The following is a 20,242-nucleotide window of genomic DNA, read 5'->3' as shown; positions in this document are numbered from 1 at the left end:
ACATGGGGGACGTCGGTCATGCTCGGTTTGAGCAGCCAGCATCTGAGCCTCCCTGTGAACATGGGGCTGAGCGCGAGGCTGTGTCCGTGAGAACAGAAAACAAGCTCCACACGCACGGCTGTGGCATGTCTCAGAGCCGATGAGACGGCCAGTGTGTAAAGGCTTGGCCCTTGTGAGGCCCTCTTGAGGACTGCTCTTCCCTTCAACTCTCAACCGTTAGTTGGAAATGGCAGGTCAGGGTGGAGGGAGAGGAGATGTTTAATCCCAGTTTGGCTTTCTGGTTGCAGGGCGATGATCGATCCAGATCCAGAAGGCTTGTGCAGGCCCAGTTCTGAAGGGTCCGCTGTGGGCCGGAGGAAGGGCTGTCCGTGTCTGTTGCGTGTGAAGATGAGCTGTTGCTGTGGAGTTACCAGGCAGCTAAGCCCAGAGGGGATGTTGCTCAGCTTGGGCGATCTCCACTGGCTCTGTTGCAACACTATAGAACACTGTTGAGGACTGCCGTGTTTACTAAAAGGGATATAGGGAATTTACGCAAGACGCTGGGCTTTCTCATCCCGGCGTTCAGGCTATATGTGTTCAGAATATGCAACACAGGTTCTGCCGCATTTATTAAACTTGACCTGCTAAAATATTTGAAAAATTCGGATTTCTGGATTTTCATAGCAGCCTCCACATTTCTACCAAAGCCCTGCCCCCCCCTGTTTGTATCGTCAGTAAACTGGACGAGTGTGCCCGGATCCAAGATGGCTGTCGTTCCTTATAAATCCCAAATGGCCCAGCACAGAATCAATTCCAGCAAGTGTGTGGTCATATTTGAAGACGGTTGCCATAAGTATCAGACTCAGTTTTCAAAAGAAAAGTTTCAAAATACGATGGAAAGTTTGCAAGTACTTCATAAAAGCGGCAGATGAGCTATGAGGCTGCTAGAGCTCAGGTCATGTGATGCAGCTCCCATGATCAACCTCTGTGTCCTGTGATCTTTTTATGTGGAAGTTTGTCTTAAGAATTCTGTTAATGCTCAAGTCCCCAATATCACAAGGCCTGGATAAATTGCCTCTTGTAGAAGGAGCTCCAGATCAGTCTTTTAAAGAAATTCTGGTTTGTCTAGTGTTCTAACACTGTCACTGCTCTGCTTTATTTCTGGTTCTGTGGAGGTACGGTGCAGGATATTAACCCGACAGGTTTGTGCTTTCCTGTGTCAACAGGATTGCTTGTTTACCTTCTAAGTAGTTCACTTAGCTGGGAGATCCATGGGTGAAGTAGGAATTTTGTATCTAGTGGGTGAGGTGGTAGGTGCAGCGCCCTGGTCTGCGGAAGATGACGTATTCTCTCTGTGGGTGTGTGACTGGAACCGAGGGGTCTGTCTGTCTGCTGCCTCGCCTCTGCAGCACGAGCGGAGCAGGAAACGGTATTTAAGTTCAGATGATGAGAATACCAGGTGTTCCTTCCAGAGCTTCTGTCGGCTTGTTTAATAACACACTTCAGTGCCTGGGGTTGAGACTTACTGCTTTTCTGTTACGGATTTTCTTTATGGTTTGGCTGTGGCTGTTCTAGGTAATTATTCTGAAAACCAGTGGCAATTGGTAAATTCTTTTGTTCTTTGCCTTTAATGTCAGCAGTAAATTAAACTGATGTCTGTCATGTTTGACATTTCTTTCCCATACTGAATGTAGTGGCTGTAAGTGTATTACGTGATGACTTGAGAAATCCAGATTTTCTCTACTTTAATGGTTTTATTTAAAATGGCAACTTCTGAAAGAATAACATCCCAACAACAAAGCACTGTAACGACACCAGTGCAGATGCTTCCTTGTCAAATATGTCAGCTGAAAGCATTTTGCACAACCACACAACTCCTCAGAAAGTGGTACCAGGGAGAGACGATCTAATTGCCCCGACTGTCGATTCAGTGGAAGTAAAGAATTTGCCTGTATCCTGTGCGTGAAGATCTAAATGTGGAAAGTGTTTATTGTAATTGCTTTCATCCTTTGATACGAGCGTGCTTAATAACTTAATTCTGCTGCCGGTGTGAAGCCTGAATACATGAGCTTTTCCAAAGCGTTTTAATCTCCCCCATCATATCTGCCTGTTAACCACCCCATCAGTATTCAGACTTCGTGTTCGTGGCACCTCTGCGTGCCTCAGGAGCTCTGCATTCAGACACTCAGGACTTCAGAAGACGCCTTTCGCTCCCACCTCTTGTCACCCGACTTGTTTGCTTGTGAACGCCCACGTGGAAAGAGGTCCAGAAGGCTTCCTGCCGGCCAGAGAGTGGGGAGTGCGATTCTCCAGAGTTATTGTAAATGCGCAAACAACCGATCCTTCCAAGAACAAATGCAAGAAAAGGAGACCCCACCCCTGTCTGTTGCTGCCACTGTGAACTCAGGCTGCCCGGGGCTCCTGCACACTGCAGGGACTTTGGGAGCTCATGCTCACTGGGGTTTTGGTTGCTTCAGGGTTATATTTTTTGGATGTTAGTTTTGTATTCAAGACTGATGGTAGAGCTGGGTCGCCTCTCCTGTGCCCCACTGGGCTCGGTGTCCCTGGAGAGAATGAGCTCGGCAGGGCTCCTGCGGTGGGGAGCGGGGGGCCCTCTGTGGTGGTGGGCGGTCTCGGGTGGGCCGAGCTGGTCTCCAGCACTCCCAGGAGCACAGTGTGAGCCGACGGCGCACTGACCAGCGGATCGTCTTTCTCGCTGTGACTCCCGGGCGGCCCCTGAACGACCCCCCTCAGTCCTGCCACGCTGCTGTCTGCCAGCGCTCGGAGAGATGGGATCAGCCCGGCGGCTCTGCGCCACTCTGCCGCCTCCTCCTCCGGTGGGTGGCTGGATACGGCTCAGTCCTGTGTCGTGCAGTGGGTCACTCTGCCCGCAGCCCAGACTGGAAATAGGGAGCCCCCTGTCTCCCCACGCAGCCCTTGGGTCTGACCAATCCTGCTGGTGACTTTGATCTCCGTACAAAGAGCAGCGTCTGTTTCCTGAGACCTCTTGAGCCTCATCATACCAGTTACAGCAGAGCCATGAAAAGATCCAGTCTCTCCTCTACAGGAGAGGAGAGGTTCAGGGCAGGAGAGACGCATCAGGCTTGATTGGTCTTTGCTGTGATTACAGAAGGATTGTTTCTGACACAGCCAAAGGGGTAGAAGATGATTAGCATCAAAGGGTTTGTGGGCGTTTCAGCTGCACCAGATGAAGGGAAGGGAAGTAAGCAGTATGGTATAAATAGAATAGTTTTCTGTTCTTCCTTTCCAGCTGTGACTGGAGAGAGGTTAGTGTCCTGGACTGTGGTTTAGGTGCAGTAGTGCAAGATGCTGAAGAAATGTGTTGGAGCTCGTTGTCTGTAACGTGGAGAGTAGTGATGCAGTGTCTTCTAACTAGAGGTCTTAAATGTAGAACTGGAGAGCACTTCTTTACACAAAAGGTTGTGGGAGTGTGGAACAAGCTACCCAGCCACTTGGTTGAAGCTGATATCCTTTAGTTGTTAGTACCAATTGGTGGCTTCTAACTACTAAATAAACTAGATAAGCCAAATGACTTCCACGTTTGTAACTATTTTTATAATGTTTTTGTAAGATCTCTATCCGGTGTAAAAGGAGGCCCCAAAAAAGAGGAATTGTCCATTTTCCTCTGTACTCCTCCTGACTTGTGGTGTAATAACCAGCCCTTGAGATGTGTGAGCTTCAGCATCAAAGACCAAAGCTGTGCCTGATGCGGTTGTGTTGGGGTCTGTTCCTGTTTGTGCTTTGTATTGTTTAGCACACAGATCATCAGATTCAAAGAGTTTGATTGGCCTGAACAATGATTTTCTGCTGCTGCAACACTAACAAATCATTATCTCTGCCTTGCCATTGGCTTAGTGTTGGGGCTCTGAGTCAGGCAGTTCTGTATTCTGTATGTTTGCTGTTTCTCATGCACAGTCTGCAGCTTCTCCCCCCTGCTGCCAGTGTGGCCAGATCTCCCGCCCCAACGGCCACCGAGTCAGTTTAGAGGACGGAAGATGGACTTATTCTAACGTGCATCTCCCCCCATCACTCCCGACGTCTGCCTGCTTCATGGGTTAGAAGGTGGGGAGATATTAGCCACTGGCGAGAGAGTAGCTTCCTGGCACAGACGACAAGCAGCTCATCTGTTTGTGATGAGATTTCTGTGATGTCTGCACATGAGCTGTGCAATGCACTGTTCCTGGGTGTCGCAGCTGATAATGCACAGACACCCTACATCTTTTTTTTTTCCCTTGCAATTCCCATATCCCGATTCGGCAAGCTCAGAGTCGTGTGTCCTCTGCTCTTCCGGAACTCCTTGTTTCTGGCACCGTATCCCACTGCTCCTTCTGGGAATTTGCCCCACAATCCCTCCTCTATCTTGAGATCAAGGACATGCGTGTGATGTCCTCGGTATAACTTGGCACGTTTAAAACTCCAGTCTCAGCAGGAGCGTTTGTTAGCTCTCAGGTGAATACCGATTGTTGTGCTCAGGCAGGGTGATCGTCTGGGTGAAAGGGAGAGAGGGACGGATTTACAGGAACTGCAAGTCCTCTGTCTATGGCCTTTATCTCTGGGCTGATATTGTGCTTTCTTGCTTTGCAGCCGCTGTTATCAGTAGTCTACCCCCTCCAGAGGGGCCGAGCTTGCAGTGCGTGTGAATCACAAGGCTGTTTTTGCACACAGACCTTCAGAGATGAACTAAATAGGAATCTTTTCTTGTTGCTTGTTTCTGGACTCAAGCAAGACCAGAGGTATTAGCCTCTTTACTTGGCAGGCCCCCAATTAAGCAGAGTTTAGTACTTTTGATATTTTGATCTGGTTGACTGCATCCCCTCCTGTGTGCGACACCGGACAGTGTACACGTTGCAATGAGCAGCCTTCCTCTGAAACTGAAGGAAAATAAGTTATTGTTTTCTTTTTTTTTTCCCAGTGTGAACCTCTCTCAGAACTAATTTATTGCACGATAATCAGGTTTGCAAACTGTGGGAAACACTATTGATTAGTAAATGTCAATGATCCCCATGCAGCAGCGTGGCAGGGAATGAGAGAATGCCAACAGAACGATGTTTTAATTAAGAAGGCTCTCGACTCCAGGCTGGGAAATCGGGACTGCAGGGCTGGCAGGCTGAGCAGCTCTTCCAGATCGTGCTCAGAGAGATGTTCTCCAACCCGGCGAGCACACAGTGGGATAACCGCCGGGCTCCCTTCTGCACTCCGCTGGGATTGAGTGGCGCCGTGGTGAACTCCATGTGTGATCGGGGGCTGTTGTGCAGCAGGGTGCAGAGCTGCTATGGTTGTTTAGTGCAGTAGGGCTCTGCTCTTGTGCTGGGCTGGGGTGGATGTGATCTAGGGACACTCACTACTGAGGGAGAAACACACTCGTGTTCCCACAGCCGTGTGTGATGACAGATCTGTGTGGGCAGACTCTCACAAGCAGAACCTCCCCAGGGTAGCCCAGCCCCTTCACATCCATCCGTCCTTATCTGAGCAGCCACATTGCTGACCCAGTGCCTGTCCTTGGATATCTTCCCCTCTGTACAACCTACTGCCTTCCTACTCCTCCTGGATTCGACAGCCGAGCCTCTCGGGGCTGGAGCCCTGCAGGCTGGGGCTCTACCCTGATGGCCTCTGCCTCCTGGTGAGACAGCGCTGGTTTGGGCGCCGGTGGCAGGATGGGTGTGGAGAGGCTGATGAGCAGGGATGTTGAACTGAAGGACAGACTGGGAGCCCCAGCCCTGCCTCTCCCCCAGCCCTCGGTACAGGGCTGCTGACACGATTCCTTACACAATAAGTGAATTCGTTGTGTGCCAGTTAGGAGACAACGCTATGGTCTCTCTTGTCTGTTTGTCTTCTCTCCGACTCGTCAATGCCCTCTTACAGGAGTGCTGCTGAGGCGGGCTGGTCCTCTGGCAGAGGGAGAGGGACTAATCTCATCTTCCACGCTGGGATGATCGGATCAGGGCTGGCCTGCTTGCCTCCCTGCCTGTCTGTCCTGTGTGAAAAGAAGACCTTTCTTCTGTCTAAAGAAGAGCCACATTTCTCCCAGTGTGTGGAATCTTTTGAGTGATTGTGGTGGGTTAGAGATCGCAGGAGGAGGGGGGTGCATTTGGAGCATCAATACAGCCCTGTGTTCTCAGCGGACAGGCCGTTGTCGTCTGTGTCCAGGCCTCGGAGGCAGAGCAGTGAGGAACAAAGGCAGGGATTATTCCCGGGGCAACAAACGGTTCTGCAGGAATGGAGTATGTAGGAGTGATGCTTCCTCTGTGTTGCTGTAGTTCAGCAGCTGTGTTAGACTGGAGGAGTGAAGCTGTAACAGCAGGGTTCTGTCCCGGTACGAAAGCCAGAGGTGTCATCCGGCAGGGAAAGGGCTCCTCCCAGATTTCGGGGATGTGTCGGCCGCAGGTCGCTGAACTGCAAACCAGCTCGTGTGGAGGTGGAATCTGACATCGCAGCTCCGTTTACAGAAAACATTCGCCTGAATTCCAGTAATCTGTGAAAATGTCTTTGTCTGCAGCGTCTTTCTGTAAGTCATGTTCTGAAACATTTTTTGGGGCACGCTTGCTGGGAAATGTGAAGGCACAAGCAGCCCTGGGTCAGGAACCCGCGCGCTGGGCGGTCTGGCCAGCGCACTGGCCTATAGGGCCTGGTCACCACTCCTCTCGTCTGAGGCTGTGCTGGGTGGCGCTGACGAGCCAGTTGGGGGTGATCCCCAAACCACCAGCCTGGCTGCTCACACGAAAACAAAACCCCGAACAAACATCCTCAGAAACGTTCTGCCACAAGCGTGCCTGCTTATTTCACAGGAGCGGGCTGGAGAGCAGGGAGGCTCCAGGCCGGACACCCCAGCTCCCAGGCCTCGCTGCCCTGCCGCACCAGCTGGGGAGAGTGCTGGGGTGGGGGTCGAGATCCTGCACACCAGGACGCAAACCACAGCTGAAACACTGTGGGGGGGACACTCTGGCAACAAGCTGCTAAACACAGCAGACAAGTCCTAAACTCCTGCAGTGTCGAGTAATGCAGCCAGGAGACTCTGCCCTGGGGGGACTCTCGTGTTTGGTGCCCTTGAGATTGGTGCCTTGACACCAGCGCATTTCCTCTTTCCTCCAGCCTCTCTGTGCAGCGAATTTTCTCCAGCCTGCCTCTCCGGTGTCACGTGCGTCTCTGTGTGTGCCTGGAGGGAGGAGACGGCTACCTGCACTGCTGCCTGGAATCGGCTGACCCAGCTGGGCACCGGGAGCTGCCGGAGGGTGGTTCTGGGCTCATCCAGTAATGAGGCTGTAATAAGTGCTACCAGAAGAAAAGCAGGGGAGATCAATAATTGATGAGTCAATTAGTGGTCGTCTCCCTCGCTCCTGGTGGCGGTGGAGCAGGGGCCCGGCGGTGTGCGGTGGCCGTAGCTGTAGATGAGTAGACAGGGGAGCTGCCCATCGCACAGGGGAGGTACTCTGAGTCGGCACACTCATGAGTGCGCGGAAATGGCGTCACTCAGGGCTTCCCAAGCCCCAGTGTGGAAATTACTGACCGGGGCTGTTTCACTAATCAGCTCTAGGGCCTGCGCTAAGGCTTTACGCTCTGGAGAGAAGCTCACTGTTTCCTAGCAGGGCCAGTGATCAACCAAAGGTAAAGATTAACATTAAAAAGACTGAAAATCTTAATTGTTGAGAGGCATCACAGCTGTGTGGAAGTGTGGAATCAAATTAACGTTTTTTTTTTTCACTTCAGCACTGTTTTGTAAATTTGGCTGAGGTCATAAAATGTTTTGCCCCAACAGAATTGTTTGTCGAGGGGAAAACTGTGATCACCTGAGTTGCATGTGTTTCATCATCCAGGGAGTATAGTACTCTTGAAACTTGTACTATTTAGTCCCTGTTAAATGAATGCTAATGCAGGCTTTAACAGACTGAAAAAAGCACAATGACAGAGAAGGATGCAAGCTGTTTTTGGATGCCTGGGTTTTTCTGGACGGTTATCGGAGAACATCTCGCTTGAAGAATTCCAGAGAGCCAAACACCCCAACGTGTCTCGAGATTCCCCCCATGTGATGCACTTCTCGGTCTCATTCATGAATGGGACAGTCTGGGAGTCAGGAGGGTAACTGGGAGTTTTTTCCGTCGGGTCTCTCAAAACCATTCTTTACCCAAAGGGTTGTGGGAGTTGTATTTCCCTGTCATGTTGTTAAAGTAGATAGTCTGGCTTCTGTCAGGAAGCAGGTGGATGAGATCCTTGGATTAATTACCTCTTAGGATCTCATCCAAATGCTTTCATTCTCCCACAACCCTCTGGGTAAAGAAGCGATTCCTGTTCTTCATTTTTAAGAGCCCTTCCATCTAGTTTCCACTTCTTGTTCTGCTGGGTTGACTCTGTCAGTGAACCTGTGATGACCGAGCTTGTTCCAGTGAAGTCACAGAAGGATGATGCTCTTATTTCCTCTTTGCTGCTGAGGGGCTCAATGGCCCTGCTGCAGAGAAACCACACCACTGTTGAGCTGCTTGCTGTCTCTGTATATCGGAGCTGCACGTCTTTATCATCTGACGCAGCTCTGGTGCAGAGGAGGCCAAGCTCTGGTGGCCTGACTCTGTTAGCCCTCCAAGTCCAGGACCTCTGATCAGCAGTGTTGCAGAGTCAAGCAGTCAGCGATCCTAGCAAAGGTAATCACCTTTAGCTCTTGAAGTCGGACTAGAAGAGGATTTTAGTGTTAGTTCCTGTGCCATCTGTTCCACAGTGATAAGGGCACTCTTTAATGCTGCAGGCTAAAGCCCACCAGCTGTCTGTTTTTTGGACTGTCAGTTGTGTGTTCACCTTTGAAATATTTGCTTATTTGTTAAAGCTCTGGAACTCTCTCCCCAAGGATATCGGAGAGTCACCTTCTCTAAACTCCTTCAAATCCAGACTCAAAACCCTCTTCTTCAGAAAAGCCTTTACTTAACTGTTCCATTCTTCACCCCTCTGCTCTTCTTAGTACCACCATCCACGGTCACCTCTGTATATTGTAATTGTGTCTTATCTTGTGTATTCTTATTTATTGTTGTTGTCATCCTGTTAAGCGCTTTGAGAAGCCACCTTTAAAGGCACTATATAAAATAAAGTTGATTATTATTATTATTAAAAGTGTTTCAGATTTTAGAGGGAGCCATGTTTGTTGTCAATCCAGTAAAATCTTAGCCTGGAGAAAATATTTAGGGGGCCAGAGTATATTTAACATGTGTTAAACCTTCATTGTCACGAGCAGCCGAGCTTCTCTCTCACTCTCTGATAGCAGCATGTAAAGTGGCGGACGCTGAAGATCGCGGGCTGGGCTCGAGTCCCCCGCCTCCCGTGTCCTCCAGTTTCCCTGGAAGTCTCACTTCCTTCTCCTGCTAATGATAGGGTTCCAGTGAACTGGCCAGGAGCTCCCAGGACTGTTGGCTTCTGCAGAAGCCCTGAAAAGTACCGCACGTCGCAGTGGATTAGGCCTTGTCAACTCTTCAGCAGATCAACGTGGTCTTTAAGAACACAATGGCTTCCTGTTTCTTGCGACCTTTCAGGCCGTGTCGCCTGTCTGGTAACCACCAACACATCAGAGGGTCCTGCTGTTCCGTGAAAGTGGCCAGGGTTCAGCTACAGCAGTATAGCTAGCTTGTTCCAGCATCCTTGTAGGTCGTGCAGGTTCCTCTTCTATCGTGCTTCACGCTGGGCTGTTGATTCTGAAGATGTTCGCTGGGTTAGCTTGGTCAGTAACGGAGGATTTTGAATGCTTGTATCAGGTGCCCTGGTGTTCTTTTTTTTTTTTCTTCAAGATTAGAAAGGTTCAGTGCCTTCTGTCTGGGTAGGACATTTCCTTGCACTTTGCGTTTATCTGGATGGACTCCAAAGCAACTATCTTTTATAAATTGGTCTGCTTGATAGTGTTGTTTTTTTATTGTGCACTAGGCTGCAGTAAAATTAAAATCCACCAGCTGATGGAAACTGAAGCAAGTACGTATTTGTTTGTATTTGCATTTCCATAATGGAAAGAAAAACAGCCGTACACAAGCTTCCGAAGTGATTCCCGGCCCGGATGTCTGCCTGCTCCGGGGCTCTCCCCTGCAGATGGCTCATGGCCGTGTTCCGGTTCTGTGCGTGGTTACTGCATGGCTGGTGTAGCTCAATTCAGAGGTTCCTGGGTTTCAATTTCCTTCCGTTCGGTGGGTCTAATCCTGTTGCTTTTCAGGATCAAAGCACCTGTCTTGCGATGCTCGGCCTGCGTCCTCTACAGCAGTTCTCCTCCTGTTTCTCGGCAGACTGGCTCTGCTGTTTGTCCTCAAACAACAGCGCGACGTTGGCACAGGCCGAAAAAGCCTTGGCCGAAATCGTAAAAACTGCTGCAAGTCTGTTGGGGCGTGTGTTAGCTCTTGGAGGTGGTGATATCGGATGAAAACTGCGCCTGGTGGCTGGATGTGTGGATGGAGTGCTTGCTTTTGAAAGAATGTGATGTATTGCAGCAATGTGACGTCCAAGACGTGAGTCAGGTGGGGCTGACAGGAGGCAGAACTGGTTGATCTTGCACGCATGTCGCTGGGCTGAAATGCTGAACGTTTCCCAGTATGTATTGCTTCATGTCTGCTCTTAAATGCTGCAGTTACCAAGCAGTTCAGATTCCGTATCTGGTTTGTTTGCTGCTCCTATTGGGCTCACCGGCTCCATTCTGCTCTGTAAGTTTCTTGCAGGGGGATTTGCCAAATGTTTTGATCAACGCAAAGCCTGTTAATCTTTTCAGGCTGCTTTCTGGAAAAGCAAAAAAGTTTTACACATAGATGGAAATACCAGAAAGTTTTTTTTCTGTATTGGTTTGAAATACATTTTTAAACCAATACTTTTGGTTGTACACTCATCCCTCTCAAAACCAACTTCTTTACAATTTCTTAGTCACATGAGATGGGTTTTTACATTTCATTCAGATCTTCATCTAGTGATCACTCCTCGCTTTATCATGCTTTTAAAAAGAAAGAAAATTAAGAACTTAGAACATGCAGAGAAGAATTCCCTTGTGCAATGTCAATTTTAAAGATTTACACATTTCTGCTCTTAACCTCTGTACAGGTATTACAGATACAGTAAGGAGTTGTGTGGCTAAATAGTACAAGTACTGAAGAAACCACTGCCTGTTAAGAGTTAACAATTAGGTCCTCAAGAACTGTTTTACTGTTTTGTGTGTTCCCAGCTGGCAAAGTTTATTCAAGCTTTCTTGGGTGGAGGTGTAACTCAGGTATGCTACATACGATTTAGCCAGGTGAAAGTCTCAGCTGATTAGGGTCTTGGTTGATTGCCCAAGGGTGACCTAACTGCCTAATTTCTGACCTTGTGTACACTTTATATGGTTTTTTATATAAGAAACTGCTACTGACCAATCATAAATTCATGTTTTTGTATGAAAATTTTGATCATCTTCAAGAATAAAAGCCTGTTACTGTCTTTAGGAAAGTAAGTGACCTGTTAACTTGGTCCTCCTTTCTTTATTGGCATAAAGAAGTCTCCAGTTTGATTTGCCAGAGTCATGTGGTTTGCTGAGAAGAGGGTACCATGCGACTTGCGTATGAGAAGAATGAGTTACATGAAGTGATTTTCTGGATTTTCTGGATTTTCTTTAGCTGTACATGTTTGCATGCGAGTTTAATTCCTACAGCTCGTGAAATCGCTTGTGCGCTTCTCTCCTGGAGCGAGCTGAGCTCTTGTTGCCAGGGATGAATGAACAGGCTCCTGCTCGCCCCGTTGGCTTTAATCTGGACTCCCAGCAACCCCGGTGCCCACGTGAGGAGAAGGAGGGAGAGCACACAGGCAGCTCTGACCCTTCAGCTGCTCATCCTTTAAGTATGGTTTCGGGAAAAGGGGGAGTTTAGAAAAAGGGGGCAGATTCTGTGCCGGGGGGAAAAGTTTTGGAAGTGACTGCTTTAAGTGTCCCGTACGTTGCAAAACGGGGTGAATATGGATTAGCCCACACTTCCTGCTCCGCCTACAAAGGTGGCTGCCTGCTGTGTGCCCGGTGACGGGTGTGGGGCCGACTCTGAGGCAATCAGTTTAATCCCCTTGTGCGCAGGCGAATTTAGGGCAGCCCTGATTAGCGCCACAAATGCTTATCGTGCTAAAAGCATACCTCAGACTGGCGCTGCGGCGGAGAGATAAAGAGCAGAGGGTGGGAATCTCAGGCTGTCGCCTTTGAAGAGCGCCTACAGGCCTCCTCCTCCAGCACCCCACCCCCACCCCAGCAGCACGCGCTCTGCCGGCTCTTTCCGCGCAGGGTAATCCTCTCTAATCCAGGCTCCAGGGGGTGTTTATTACACCGCTGAAATCTAGATGAGTTCCACAGGACACCGAAATGTGACGGTTTCCCCTGCAGAACCGTGCAGTTCTAATTCTCAAGACAGATGTACAGGCATTTTAATGCCAGGCTGACGTTCCCAAAGTGTTCCGAGCGTATTAGGAGCATTTCAGATAAAGCAATTAAGCTCCTGCAATATGACCGCAAATCACAGCAGGCTACCAGCAAGACTTTTGAAAGGGACTCTGCATACCAAAGATGTTAGAAATGAGGTGTTTTTATTTCAAAGCGGAAAAAGGTACATTTTTGATCTCCAGCCTTTCTCTTAAGTGATTTCAGATGTGTTCTTTTACAAATTTGAGCTCGAGTTTTATTGGACTCCATCATCCAGGTGGGGCTGCACACTGGTGGTGGTGGAGGGGATCCCCGTTACCCGTAAAGCACTTTGAGTGGAGTGTCCAGAAAAGCGCTATATAAGTGTAAGCAGTTGTTATTATTATTATTATTATTATTATTATTATTATTATTATTATAATAATTATTGGCCGTTCACATCTCTGACTTGGCTGTGAAAAACAAGGCCCTGCACTCTGTGCACCAGTTATTTGCTCAGTGTCGCGCGGCGGTGATTTGGTAGCTGGCGATTGGGGATGGGGGCCGATTCAAGCGGATAGGGATCTGTGAGGCCTTGCGTTGCCTTGCGTTGCCTTGCGAGGGCGCAGTCCCTCCCTCTTTCTAACTGCCCATTTGTTGTCTTCAGAAGACAACAAGAACTCAACTTGACATCTTTCCGCCCCGGGCAGTGGCTACCAGCCTTCAGGGCGACCGGGGTTGAAACGATAGGAAGCACTCCGTGTGCTGTTCAGGGGATGGAGAGGTTCGGATCTGCTGGGCAGGTTTCTAGGGCTGTTGCTGGCTTCATCACAGTTTAAGGAGTCACATCCTGGCTTGTCTGCTCCTAAGAAAGATGTGCGCTGTCCAGATCGCCTCACTGCGGGCTGCGCCGAGTGTCTGTGAGTCACTTCCTGACGTCCAGGCGTCCTGCTGCAGGTGTCGGTCTGGATGATGAGCAGGCGTGAAGGCCCTGGGGATGAATTCCCACACGAGCTGCAGCGCGCTCTCTGCTGTGACACAGGTCAAGGTATTCGGCTTGGAAAGAGGGTGGGGAGGGAGGAGAACAGGAAACTGTTGCAAAAACCGTTTGAGGTCCGTTTGACTCATGGGCTTTCCTCAGCCCTGCTCAGTGCATTTGTGATGCTCGTGGGTTTTCCTTCTGATTCAGGCTGCGTCCCAGAGGGGTTTATCGCTTCTTAGTCACCCAGGGGTGGGGGGCGGGGGCGAGGGGAGCGATGATCCTCTTGACAGATCTGTCAGAGGGGGGGCACCGGGGCTGGGAGCTCAGGTCTCTTTGAGTCAGGCTGCTCCGTTAGCAGAGCTGCTGAACAAAGGAACGACATCTGATAGCGTGCGCAGGCACACAGCTGACACTCGGTACCTGTTGCCCGTAATGAATGTTTAAAGAAAACCCAGTAAACGCATCTCCATTGACTTTGGCATCTTTACAGCCTCTGATCTGCAGCCTGTGGCTGTGGGCGGGGACAGCAGGTACTGCGCTCCATCGTTAAGCACCAGCAGTATAATCGGAGAACACAATAAGTCACACTCCACCGCCCTCATTCTCCCCGGCCGGTTTACACAGAAACTCCCTGCCAGCAAGGCTCTGCCATGCAGAACAGCCTGCAGGAGATGCATCTTTATTAAGGCCCTGAGACTGTAGTGTTTGTATGGGCCACAAGCTGCACAGGAAACAGCTTCATCTGGGGATTATGGTAGTGTGGCGAGTGCTGACAGACAGCCGGAATACCCAAGACAATGATGTGATCGTTTGCACAGCCTTGTTAGCAATATCAACAACCCCTCTTAAGAGAGTGTGAACAGCCCCTGTCTACAGGTCTTTTAAAACTTACCTTTTCCATTAACCTCTTGTTATGTAATTACCTGCAGGAATTTCAGTACAATGACTAAACAAAAACTCTTACCTAATTGTTTTCCCCAGATAAGATCACCTTATTGGCCATATACAATTTCTTGCATTTGGAATTTCTTTTCGCATTCCCCAGCTTGCTCTCCGTGAGACGCAGGCACACGCTTGGGGTCAGAGAGCAGGGTCAGCCATTTATACGGCGCCCCTTGAGCAGTTGGAGTTGAGGGTCTTGCTCAGTAGGATTCTGGGATTTGAACCTTCCAGCCACAGGTGCAGATCCTGAGCCACAGAGCCACCGCTCTGCCCCATGATACAGATTATTAATGTGCAAAGCCTGAGCTCTGATTCAGATGCAAAAGCAGTTTTGCATTTTGCAAATTATTGTGCTGTTAATTTTATTTTTTTATTTTGCCATTTTAACCTGCAAAAAGTGTTCATCTGTCTCTGCATTGAGGAGCTGCTCCACTCTGAACCTCCAGGAAAAGTAAAATGCTTAATAAGTGAGTCTGAAGGTGGCAGGTAGAGTCCAGTCTCTCTCAGCCAAGCCTGAGCTCAACTGCTTTTGCACCTGAATCGGAGCTCAGGCTTGGCAAATTCAGTCTTGCAAAGCAAGTTGGACTGATTTGCTGAGAAGGCAATCCCACAGAAGCAAATCATGCTCCTTGCTAGCCTTGCATATTCTAGCCTGTTAGCCAGAACACACTACTGGAGAGGCCAGAGATTTTATTTCTTCTTGTGTGCTTGGAGAGGTGGCAGCACAGGGCCGTTTCTCTTTGTAGGCCGGCTATGGTTTTAGCTCCCATGAGCTACTAGATCATGCCTCTTCTGCACGAGTACACTTCACCACGCCTCTCGCAAGTGGCCTTGCACCTAAATCGGCATGGCAGAGGCCCTGCTTCAGCCCGAGCGTCGGGACTCCTTGTGTTGGCTCAGCCCGGTCCAGTGCAGGCCGGGCACAGATGGCGTAGCGGTGCGACCAGCTGGCAATGCCGGGCCGAGCTGCAGGGGGCTCTTCCCGAGGAAGAGAGAGAGAGGCCCAGTGCCTGTTCTTTTCCACGGGGGGGTCTCTGTGAATTTCCACTCAGGTCATGTCATGAGTCCTCAGAAGCCCAGCGAGGCTCAGCATGGGATGGGAGACCTCTAAGGAAAGCCCAGGTTGCTATTGTGAGTGGTTCAGGTAGACCAGTAGGCTTTCCACTCCACAGCTCCAGTATGGTGATTGCAGACACTGCTGTTGGTACAGATGAGCCATTCCGCTGTGTGACTGTGGCCCTATACAGCCTGTTCTTGCTTCCCTTCCTCCTTACTTCTCTTGCCAGAGCAGTTTCTCCCCCTCGTGGGGCTGCTGTGGGTCCCCAGCGGGCGATGAAGTGGCTGCGGGATTCTTTTGGCCTGAAAAGAGCCCCAGAAACCTCAGGAGTCACGAATCGGGCGCCGTGGCGCTCCGAAGCGGCAGACATGCAGAGGGCTGGCGGTGGCAGTCGTCGGTCTGTGTTATGGAGAGTGCTGTTCACAGGCTGTCTGCCGCTCACCGAGGCTGACAGCAGCGTCACGGGGGAGCTGTCTCCATGGCAACGCTGTGGCTTTGGGGATCGCTGTGAGGTGTGGGGGGAGGGGGGGGGGCTGTCTGGCGCGTCTTTCGGCGAGAGAAGCGTCTCGTTCAGCTCCACACCAGCCAGGCCTGACGGGAAAAGGAACTGAGGGTTCCTCCGTGCGGCTTCATTTATGATCAAGTGACTCATTTTGATCTCTTTAAGATATGTGGGTTTTTTATAGGCCTGACTGTCCACGTCTGGGCCTGCAGGTCTGTGCCGGGTTCGGTTTTGTCACTTTCTCCGCAGGTTTCGCAGCTGTGTGGTTGTGTTCGGTTTCAGAAAGAGCTGACTGGAAGTGCTGCTGCCTTCGTCCTCTCTGCTGGGTAACACAGGAAGAGTCCTCTTCAGATCTGGGCTGCAGACGGGAAACCCAGTCAGAGCTCGGTGTCTTTCACAGAGGAGCAGCTGTGCAGCTGTGTGCCCCCTCATCCGGTCGTGTCCCCATGATCTTCAAGACCCTGTGGCTGCTGAACAACGTGTTGGTTATCTTTTTTTCAGGCAGCTATGTGCAGAGCTCATCTTGTTGAATCCATATCATGCAGTAAAATCTGAAATTTTTAGGCAACAATATAATAACAGTAACGGCAGTATAATGCCAAGCACGGATTGGCTGAGGTTTCTGCCCCCTGCTGGCTCGTCTTGGGATGACCTCTGACAGAAAGGTTATGCCCGCATCTCTGTGCCTCTGGTTCTGAGGGACACAGGTGTTCAGGTCCAGGTCAGGTCCACAGATAGCTCAATGGCCTCCAATGCTTTAAATAATCTGTACTGTATTGCAAAGTCCATGTTTTTGATTACAGTGTAGAGCTGAGTCTCGCTCACCCCAATGTTACAAAGATAAGAAGAACTAGGTGTCAGTAATAACACAGAAGTTTATTATGCCAGTTTGTTACTGCAGTGCCGAAATTAAAATGCTTAAACTACAACCTCTTTTTCCGCATGTGGCTGCTGCTCGTTGTGCTCCGGTTTAGGCTCCTGTGTTTCATGCAGTTCTGGAATCGGAGGCGTCCTGAGAGATGTCGCAGCAGGTTTCTCTGGAGCTCGTGCCTGAGCTGGCGGCAGGCCTGTGTGTGGAAATATCTGCAGTTTTATCCGTAGACTCTGTCTGCAGTCACTCTCGTCGAGGAGGGGGCATCTGGAGGCTGATTACAGCGTTAATTAAGATGCACGGCGTAGCATTTTTCTGCCTCCTGACCTGGCCTTCCTTTTCCCGAACTCGCCTTTTGTGTTTCGGATTGTGTTGTGGGTTTGTACTTCCTGAAAACTGCCTTCTCTGCACCTTTGTGTGGCTGAAGGTGCAAGGGTGGAAATAGATCCCGCTGTCCAGCTTCCAGACGCAGAGCTCTGTCTCGCAGACCCACTGTGTACGGGGGGTCACTCCCTGCTGGTTTCCTCTCGGTGCAGATGAATGGGGAGGGCTGTTTTCACAGGTCACCACGGGCTCATTCAGACCTGGTGTTGCACTGATGAGGCAGGGGGGCTGGGGTGGAGGCAGCGAGGCAGAGGCAGGGAGGCAGTGTCTGGGCTCGGCTGCACAGGTGCAGACCTCTGGCTGGTGCTCTTCCGGGGCCTTAGATGCACAGTCGACATGCTAAAACAAGTCCAGTGGACAGACTGGCTGTTCCTGCCAAGCTTTGTTCTTTGCAAGATATTTCTGCCTTTTACATAAGATGCAATGGTAATAAAGCAGCCTAATGATGCAGTCCTGTGACCTAGATCTGTTACACAACTGACTTGTTCCACTTGTTTTCCTTGGTTTCTGCAGGATAGTCCACTCTCTCTGTCAGTGCCAGGCCTCGCTCCGGCCCCACGCTGTCCTAGTGGCCGGCTTGTCTCTGGACTGGTTTCCACTAGGGGTGCCCAGTCCAGTAGCCCGAGCAGTTCACCTTGGAAGCGCTCTGGTCCTGTGCTCGCAGGGCCCCTTGGGCCGGGTGTCTGGTGCTGTCCTGACCCAGAATGGGGTCACGGGTGCCTGTTGGCTCGCAGGCTCAGGGCTGGGAGACCCCCAGCCTGCAGACAGGAGTGCTTTAGAGGCATGTGACATGCTTTATTAACAAAGGGTGGCTTGGAGCCCATTGTGTGCAATTAAAAGCCTGACGTATGAATGAAAGAAAATAGCATTTTGCCAGTGATTTCATATTTTGCAACGTGTTTTTAACATTATGGACCATAATGCTTTGTCTTGATCATGCCGTTAGTTCTGAAAATAGTAGAAGCAGGAGACTGGTGTTATTTCTCCTCTTCGTTGTGAGTGTCGAGCTGCGCTGTGTGTTGAACTGCTCTCTGCCTTCTCTCTGTTGTTGAGGAGCAGATTCCTGGTGCATTGGCTGATTGTGTGGTGCGTTGAGGGAAATGGATTTGTGAAACCGTAGATCACGAGAGAGTGGGAGAATGAATGAGTGCGATGCCAGGTGCACTTTTGCAGGACTGCTGGGGTCACACGATGATATGGAGGAATCTCCGAGAGCTGAAAGAACTCCCTGCTGTGGGTGTGTTTGACAGGCTTGCCTGTGGTTTGAGCAGGAATCGTGTCCAGAGCAACACTGGTCAGGAATTTGGTGCCGAAAAACCCTGGACCAGTGAGTTAAGTGTTCAGTAAAAGGAGGCAGTAAGAGTCAGGGCTCTGGACTCGTAACTGTGAGGTTGTGGGTTCGAATCCTTGGGCAAGGTACTTGACTCGGTTTGCTACAATGCCCAGATGTACAACAGTACGATCATTCGGGTAGAAGAGGAAGGAAATGCTGCTCCTCTCTCTGCAGATGTCATGGGTCTGGCCTTGAATAGGCCTGATGTATCTGATCTTTTGGTCTTCGTGAAGTCGTGAAGATTTTGCTTTCTGGCTTTAGGGGGGACTCCCCACCCCCTCTCCCCGCTGCTGCTGGTCTAGGGTCCAGTTGGTAATTTCTTGCTGGAGGCTGGGGCTGGGGTGTAGCTGTTTAATATAACTTTAACCTGTTTTTGATTTAGTTATCTTCGCATGGAGTTACCTGTATGGTGTTCCAAGTGTTTTCCCAGAATGCTCTCCCACTTCCTTTAATGCACTGTTTCAGCCAGCCTCTCTCAGGAGCTGCTCGCCTCCCTGTACCTCTGGAGTGCCTAGCAAGGGGTTAATCGCTCAGGTGTGTGCTGCACAAGCAAGCCCACACGGCCGGCCTGTTGACTTGCTAGGCTGGATGTCCCAGGGTTATAAAGAGCCTTGCAAGAGGGTCGCTCTGTGCAGAGCTAGGAACAGCACTGGTACGGTGGAGGTTGTTGTAAAAATTGCAGGCGCATGCTGTGTGTGTACAGTTGTGTATGTGAGGGCTGACCTCCTCACATGTCATCCTTCAGGCTGTACTCGGATTCTTGGAAAAGGGCTTGTTGAGTTTGTGGTGTTGGAAGCTGCTGCACACACCGGAGGGACATCTCCTCCCTCTCCGCCTGCGCGCCTGTGGTCACGGGGTCAGGGGGTCAGGCCGTGTCCTTCCGCAAGCGCTCCCTGATGCGCTGGTGGGTGCGGCTGTCCTGTCCGGCCGGGCCAGGCCAGGGAGGGCTTCGTCACCTACACACGGGGAAACCCTGCTCTGAAGAGGCTCTCGGGCTTGGGAAGGCCCTCCTTCATCTCGTTTGTTGTCTTTTGCCTCGCAGATGCTGACCCCAGGGCTCTGGAGAGGTTTTCTGACAGCAGCGTCTCCAATTACAGCGCCTGCCTGCTGGACCCCAGCTCGGGCATCCTTTACCTGGGGGCCCGGGACACCATCCTGGCCCTGGACACCAGGGACTTCACGAAGTGGCGGACGGTAAGAGAGGATCCGGCGGGACTGCAGCAGCTGTGCTCGGTGTGCTCCGGGTCCGGAAGTGCAGGGCGGATTTGATTACTTCAGCCTCTCCTGGCTCGATGAGGGAAGGTTAAGGGGCTCTTCATTCACTGCAGGAAGATGCTGTTAAAAGCTAGAACAGGGTCTGTAACAGAAGCCCTGCTTGTGCCGTGCGGATTTCTCATAAGTGTTTATGAATCAGACCCAAATGAGAACCTTCCTGGGGATGTGGCGTGAGCCGTCATCACCACAAAAACGGACATAGGGAAATGTGGAGAAGGCGGCTTTCTTCCTTCTCGTCTCTCATTATGGGGCGTTTCTGCAGCTTGTAGCCTACACTGTTCGTAAGTAATTTTTTCAAAAATAAATACCAAAACGTACCCACTCCACCAAAACACACGCTGCTTGTTCTGTCCACTGCTTGTCTGCTCAGCTGAGAGGAGACGGCTCGGCCCACCGGTAGTTATCTCTCACTCAGCTGTGTCTTGGGAAGCAGGGTAATTCAGCAGCATGGTGGACAGCTTGTTCCAGACACCTACAACCCTTTGAATAAAGTGCCCCCTGTTCTGAGGTTTAAATGGACTTCCGCTTAGTTTCTATGTGTCCTGGC

The 20,242-nt window shown here is 50.5% G+C and overlaps 1 protein-coding gene across 2 annotated transcripts in view; it reads left to right on the top strand.

Annotated features, from left to right (window-relative positions):
- sema4f (sema domain, immunoglobulin domain (Ig), transmembrane domain (TM) and short cytoplasmic domain, (semaphorin) 4F) overlaps nt 1–20,242 on the top strand; it is a 56,087-nt gene that overhangs the window by 15,342 nt on the left and 20,503 nt on the right. For both annotated transcript variants that reach the window (XR_015940018.1, XM_088638920.1), the window contains exon 2: nt 19,463–19,614. Coding sequence is in view for 1 of the 2 variants with exons in the window: in XM_088638920.1 (XP_088495046.1) it covers nt 19,463–19,614 (152 nt within the window). In the remaining variant the exon portion in view is untranslated. The remainder of the gene's footprint in view (nt 1–19,462; nt 19,615–20,242) is intronic.

This window comes from Lepisosteus platostomus, chromosome 1 (genome assembly GCF_059453375.1).
Source record: "Lepisosteus platostomus isolate fLepPlt1 chromosome 1, fLepPlt1.hap1, whole genome shotgun sequence".
NCBI classification, from domain to species: domain Eukaryota; kingdom Metazoa; phylum Chordata; class Actinopteri; order Semionotiformes; family Lepisosteidae; genus Lepisosteus; species Lepisosteus platostomus.
This window is presented reverse-complemented; position numbering and strand designations above follow the sequence as displayed.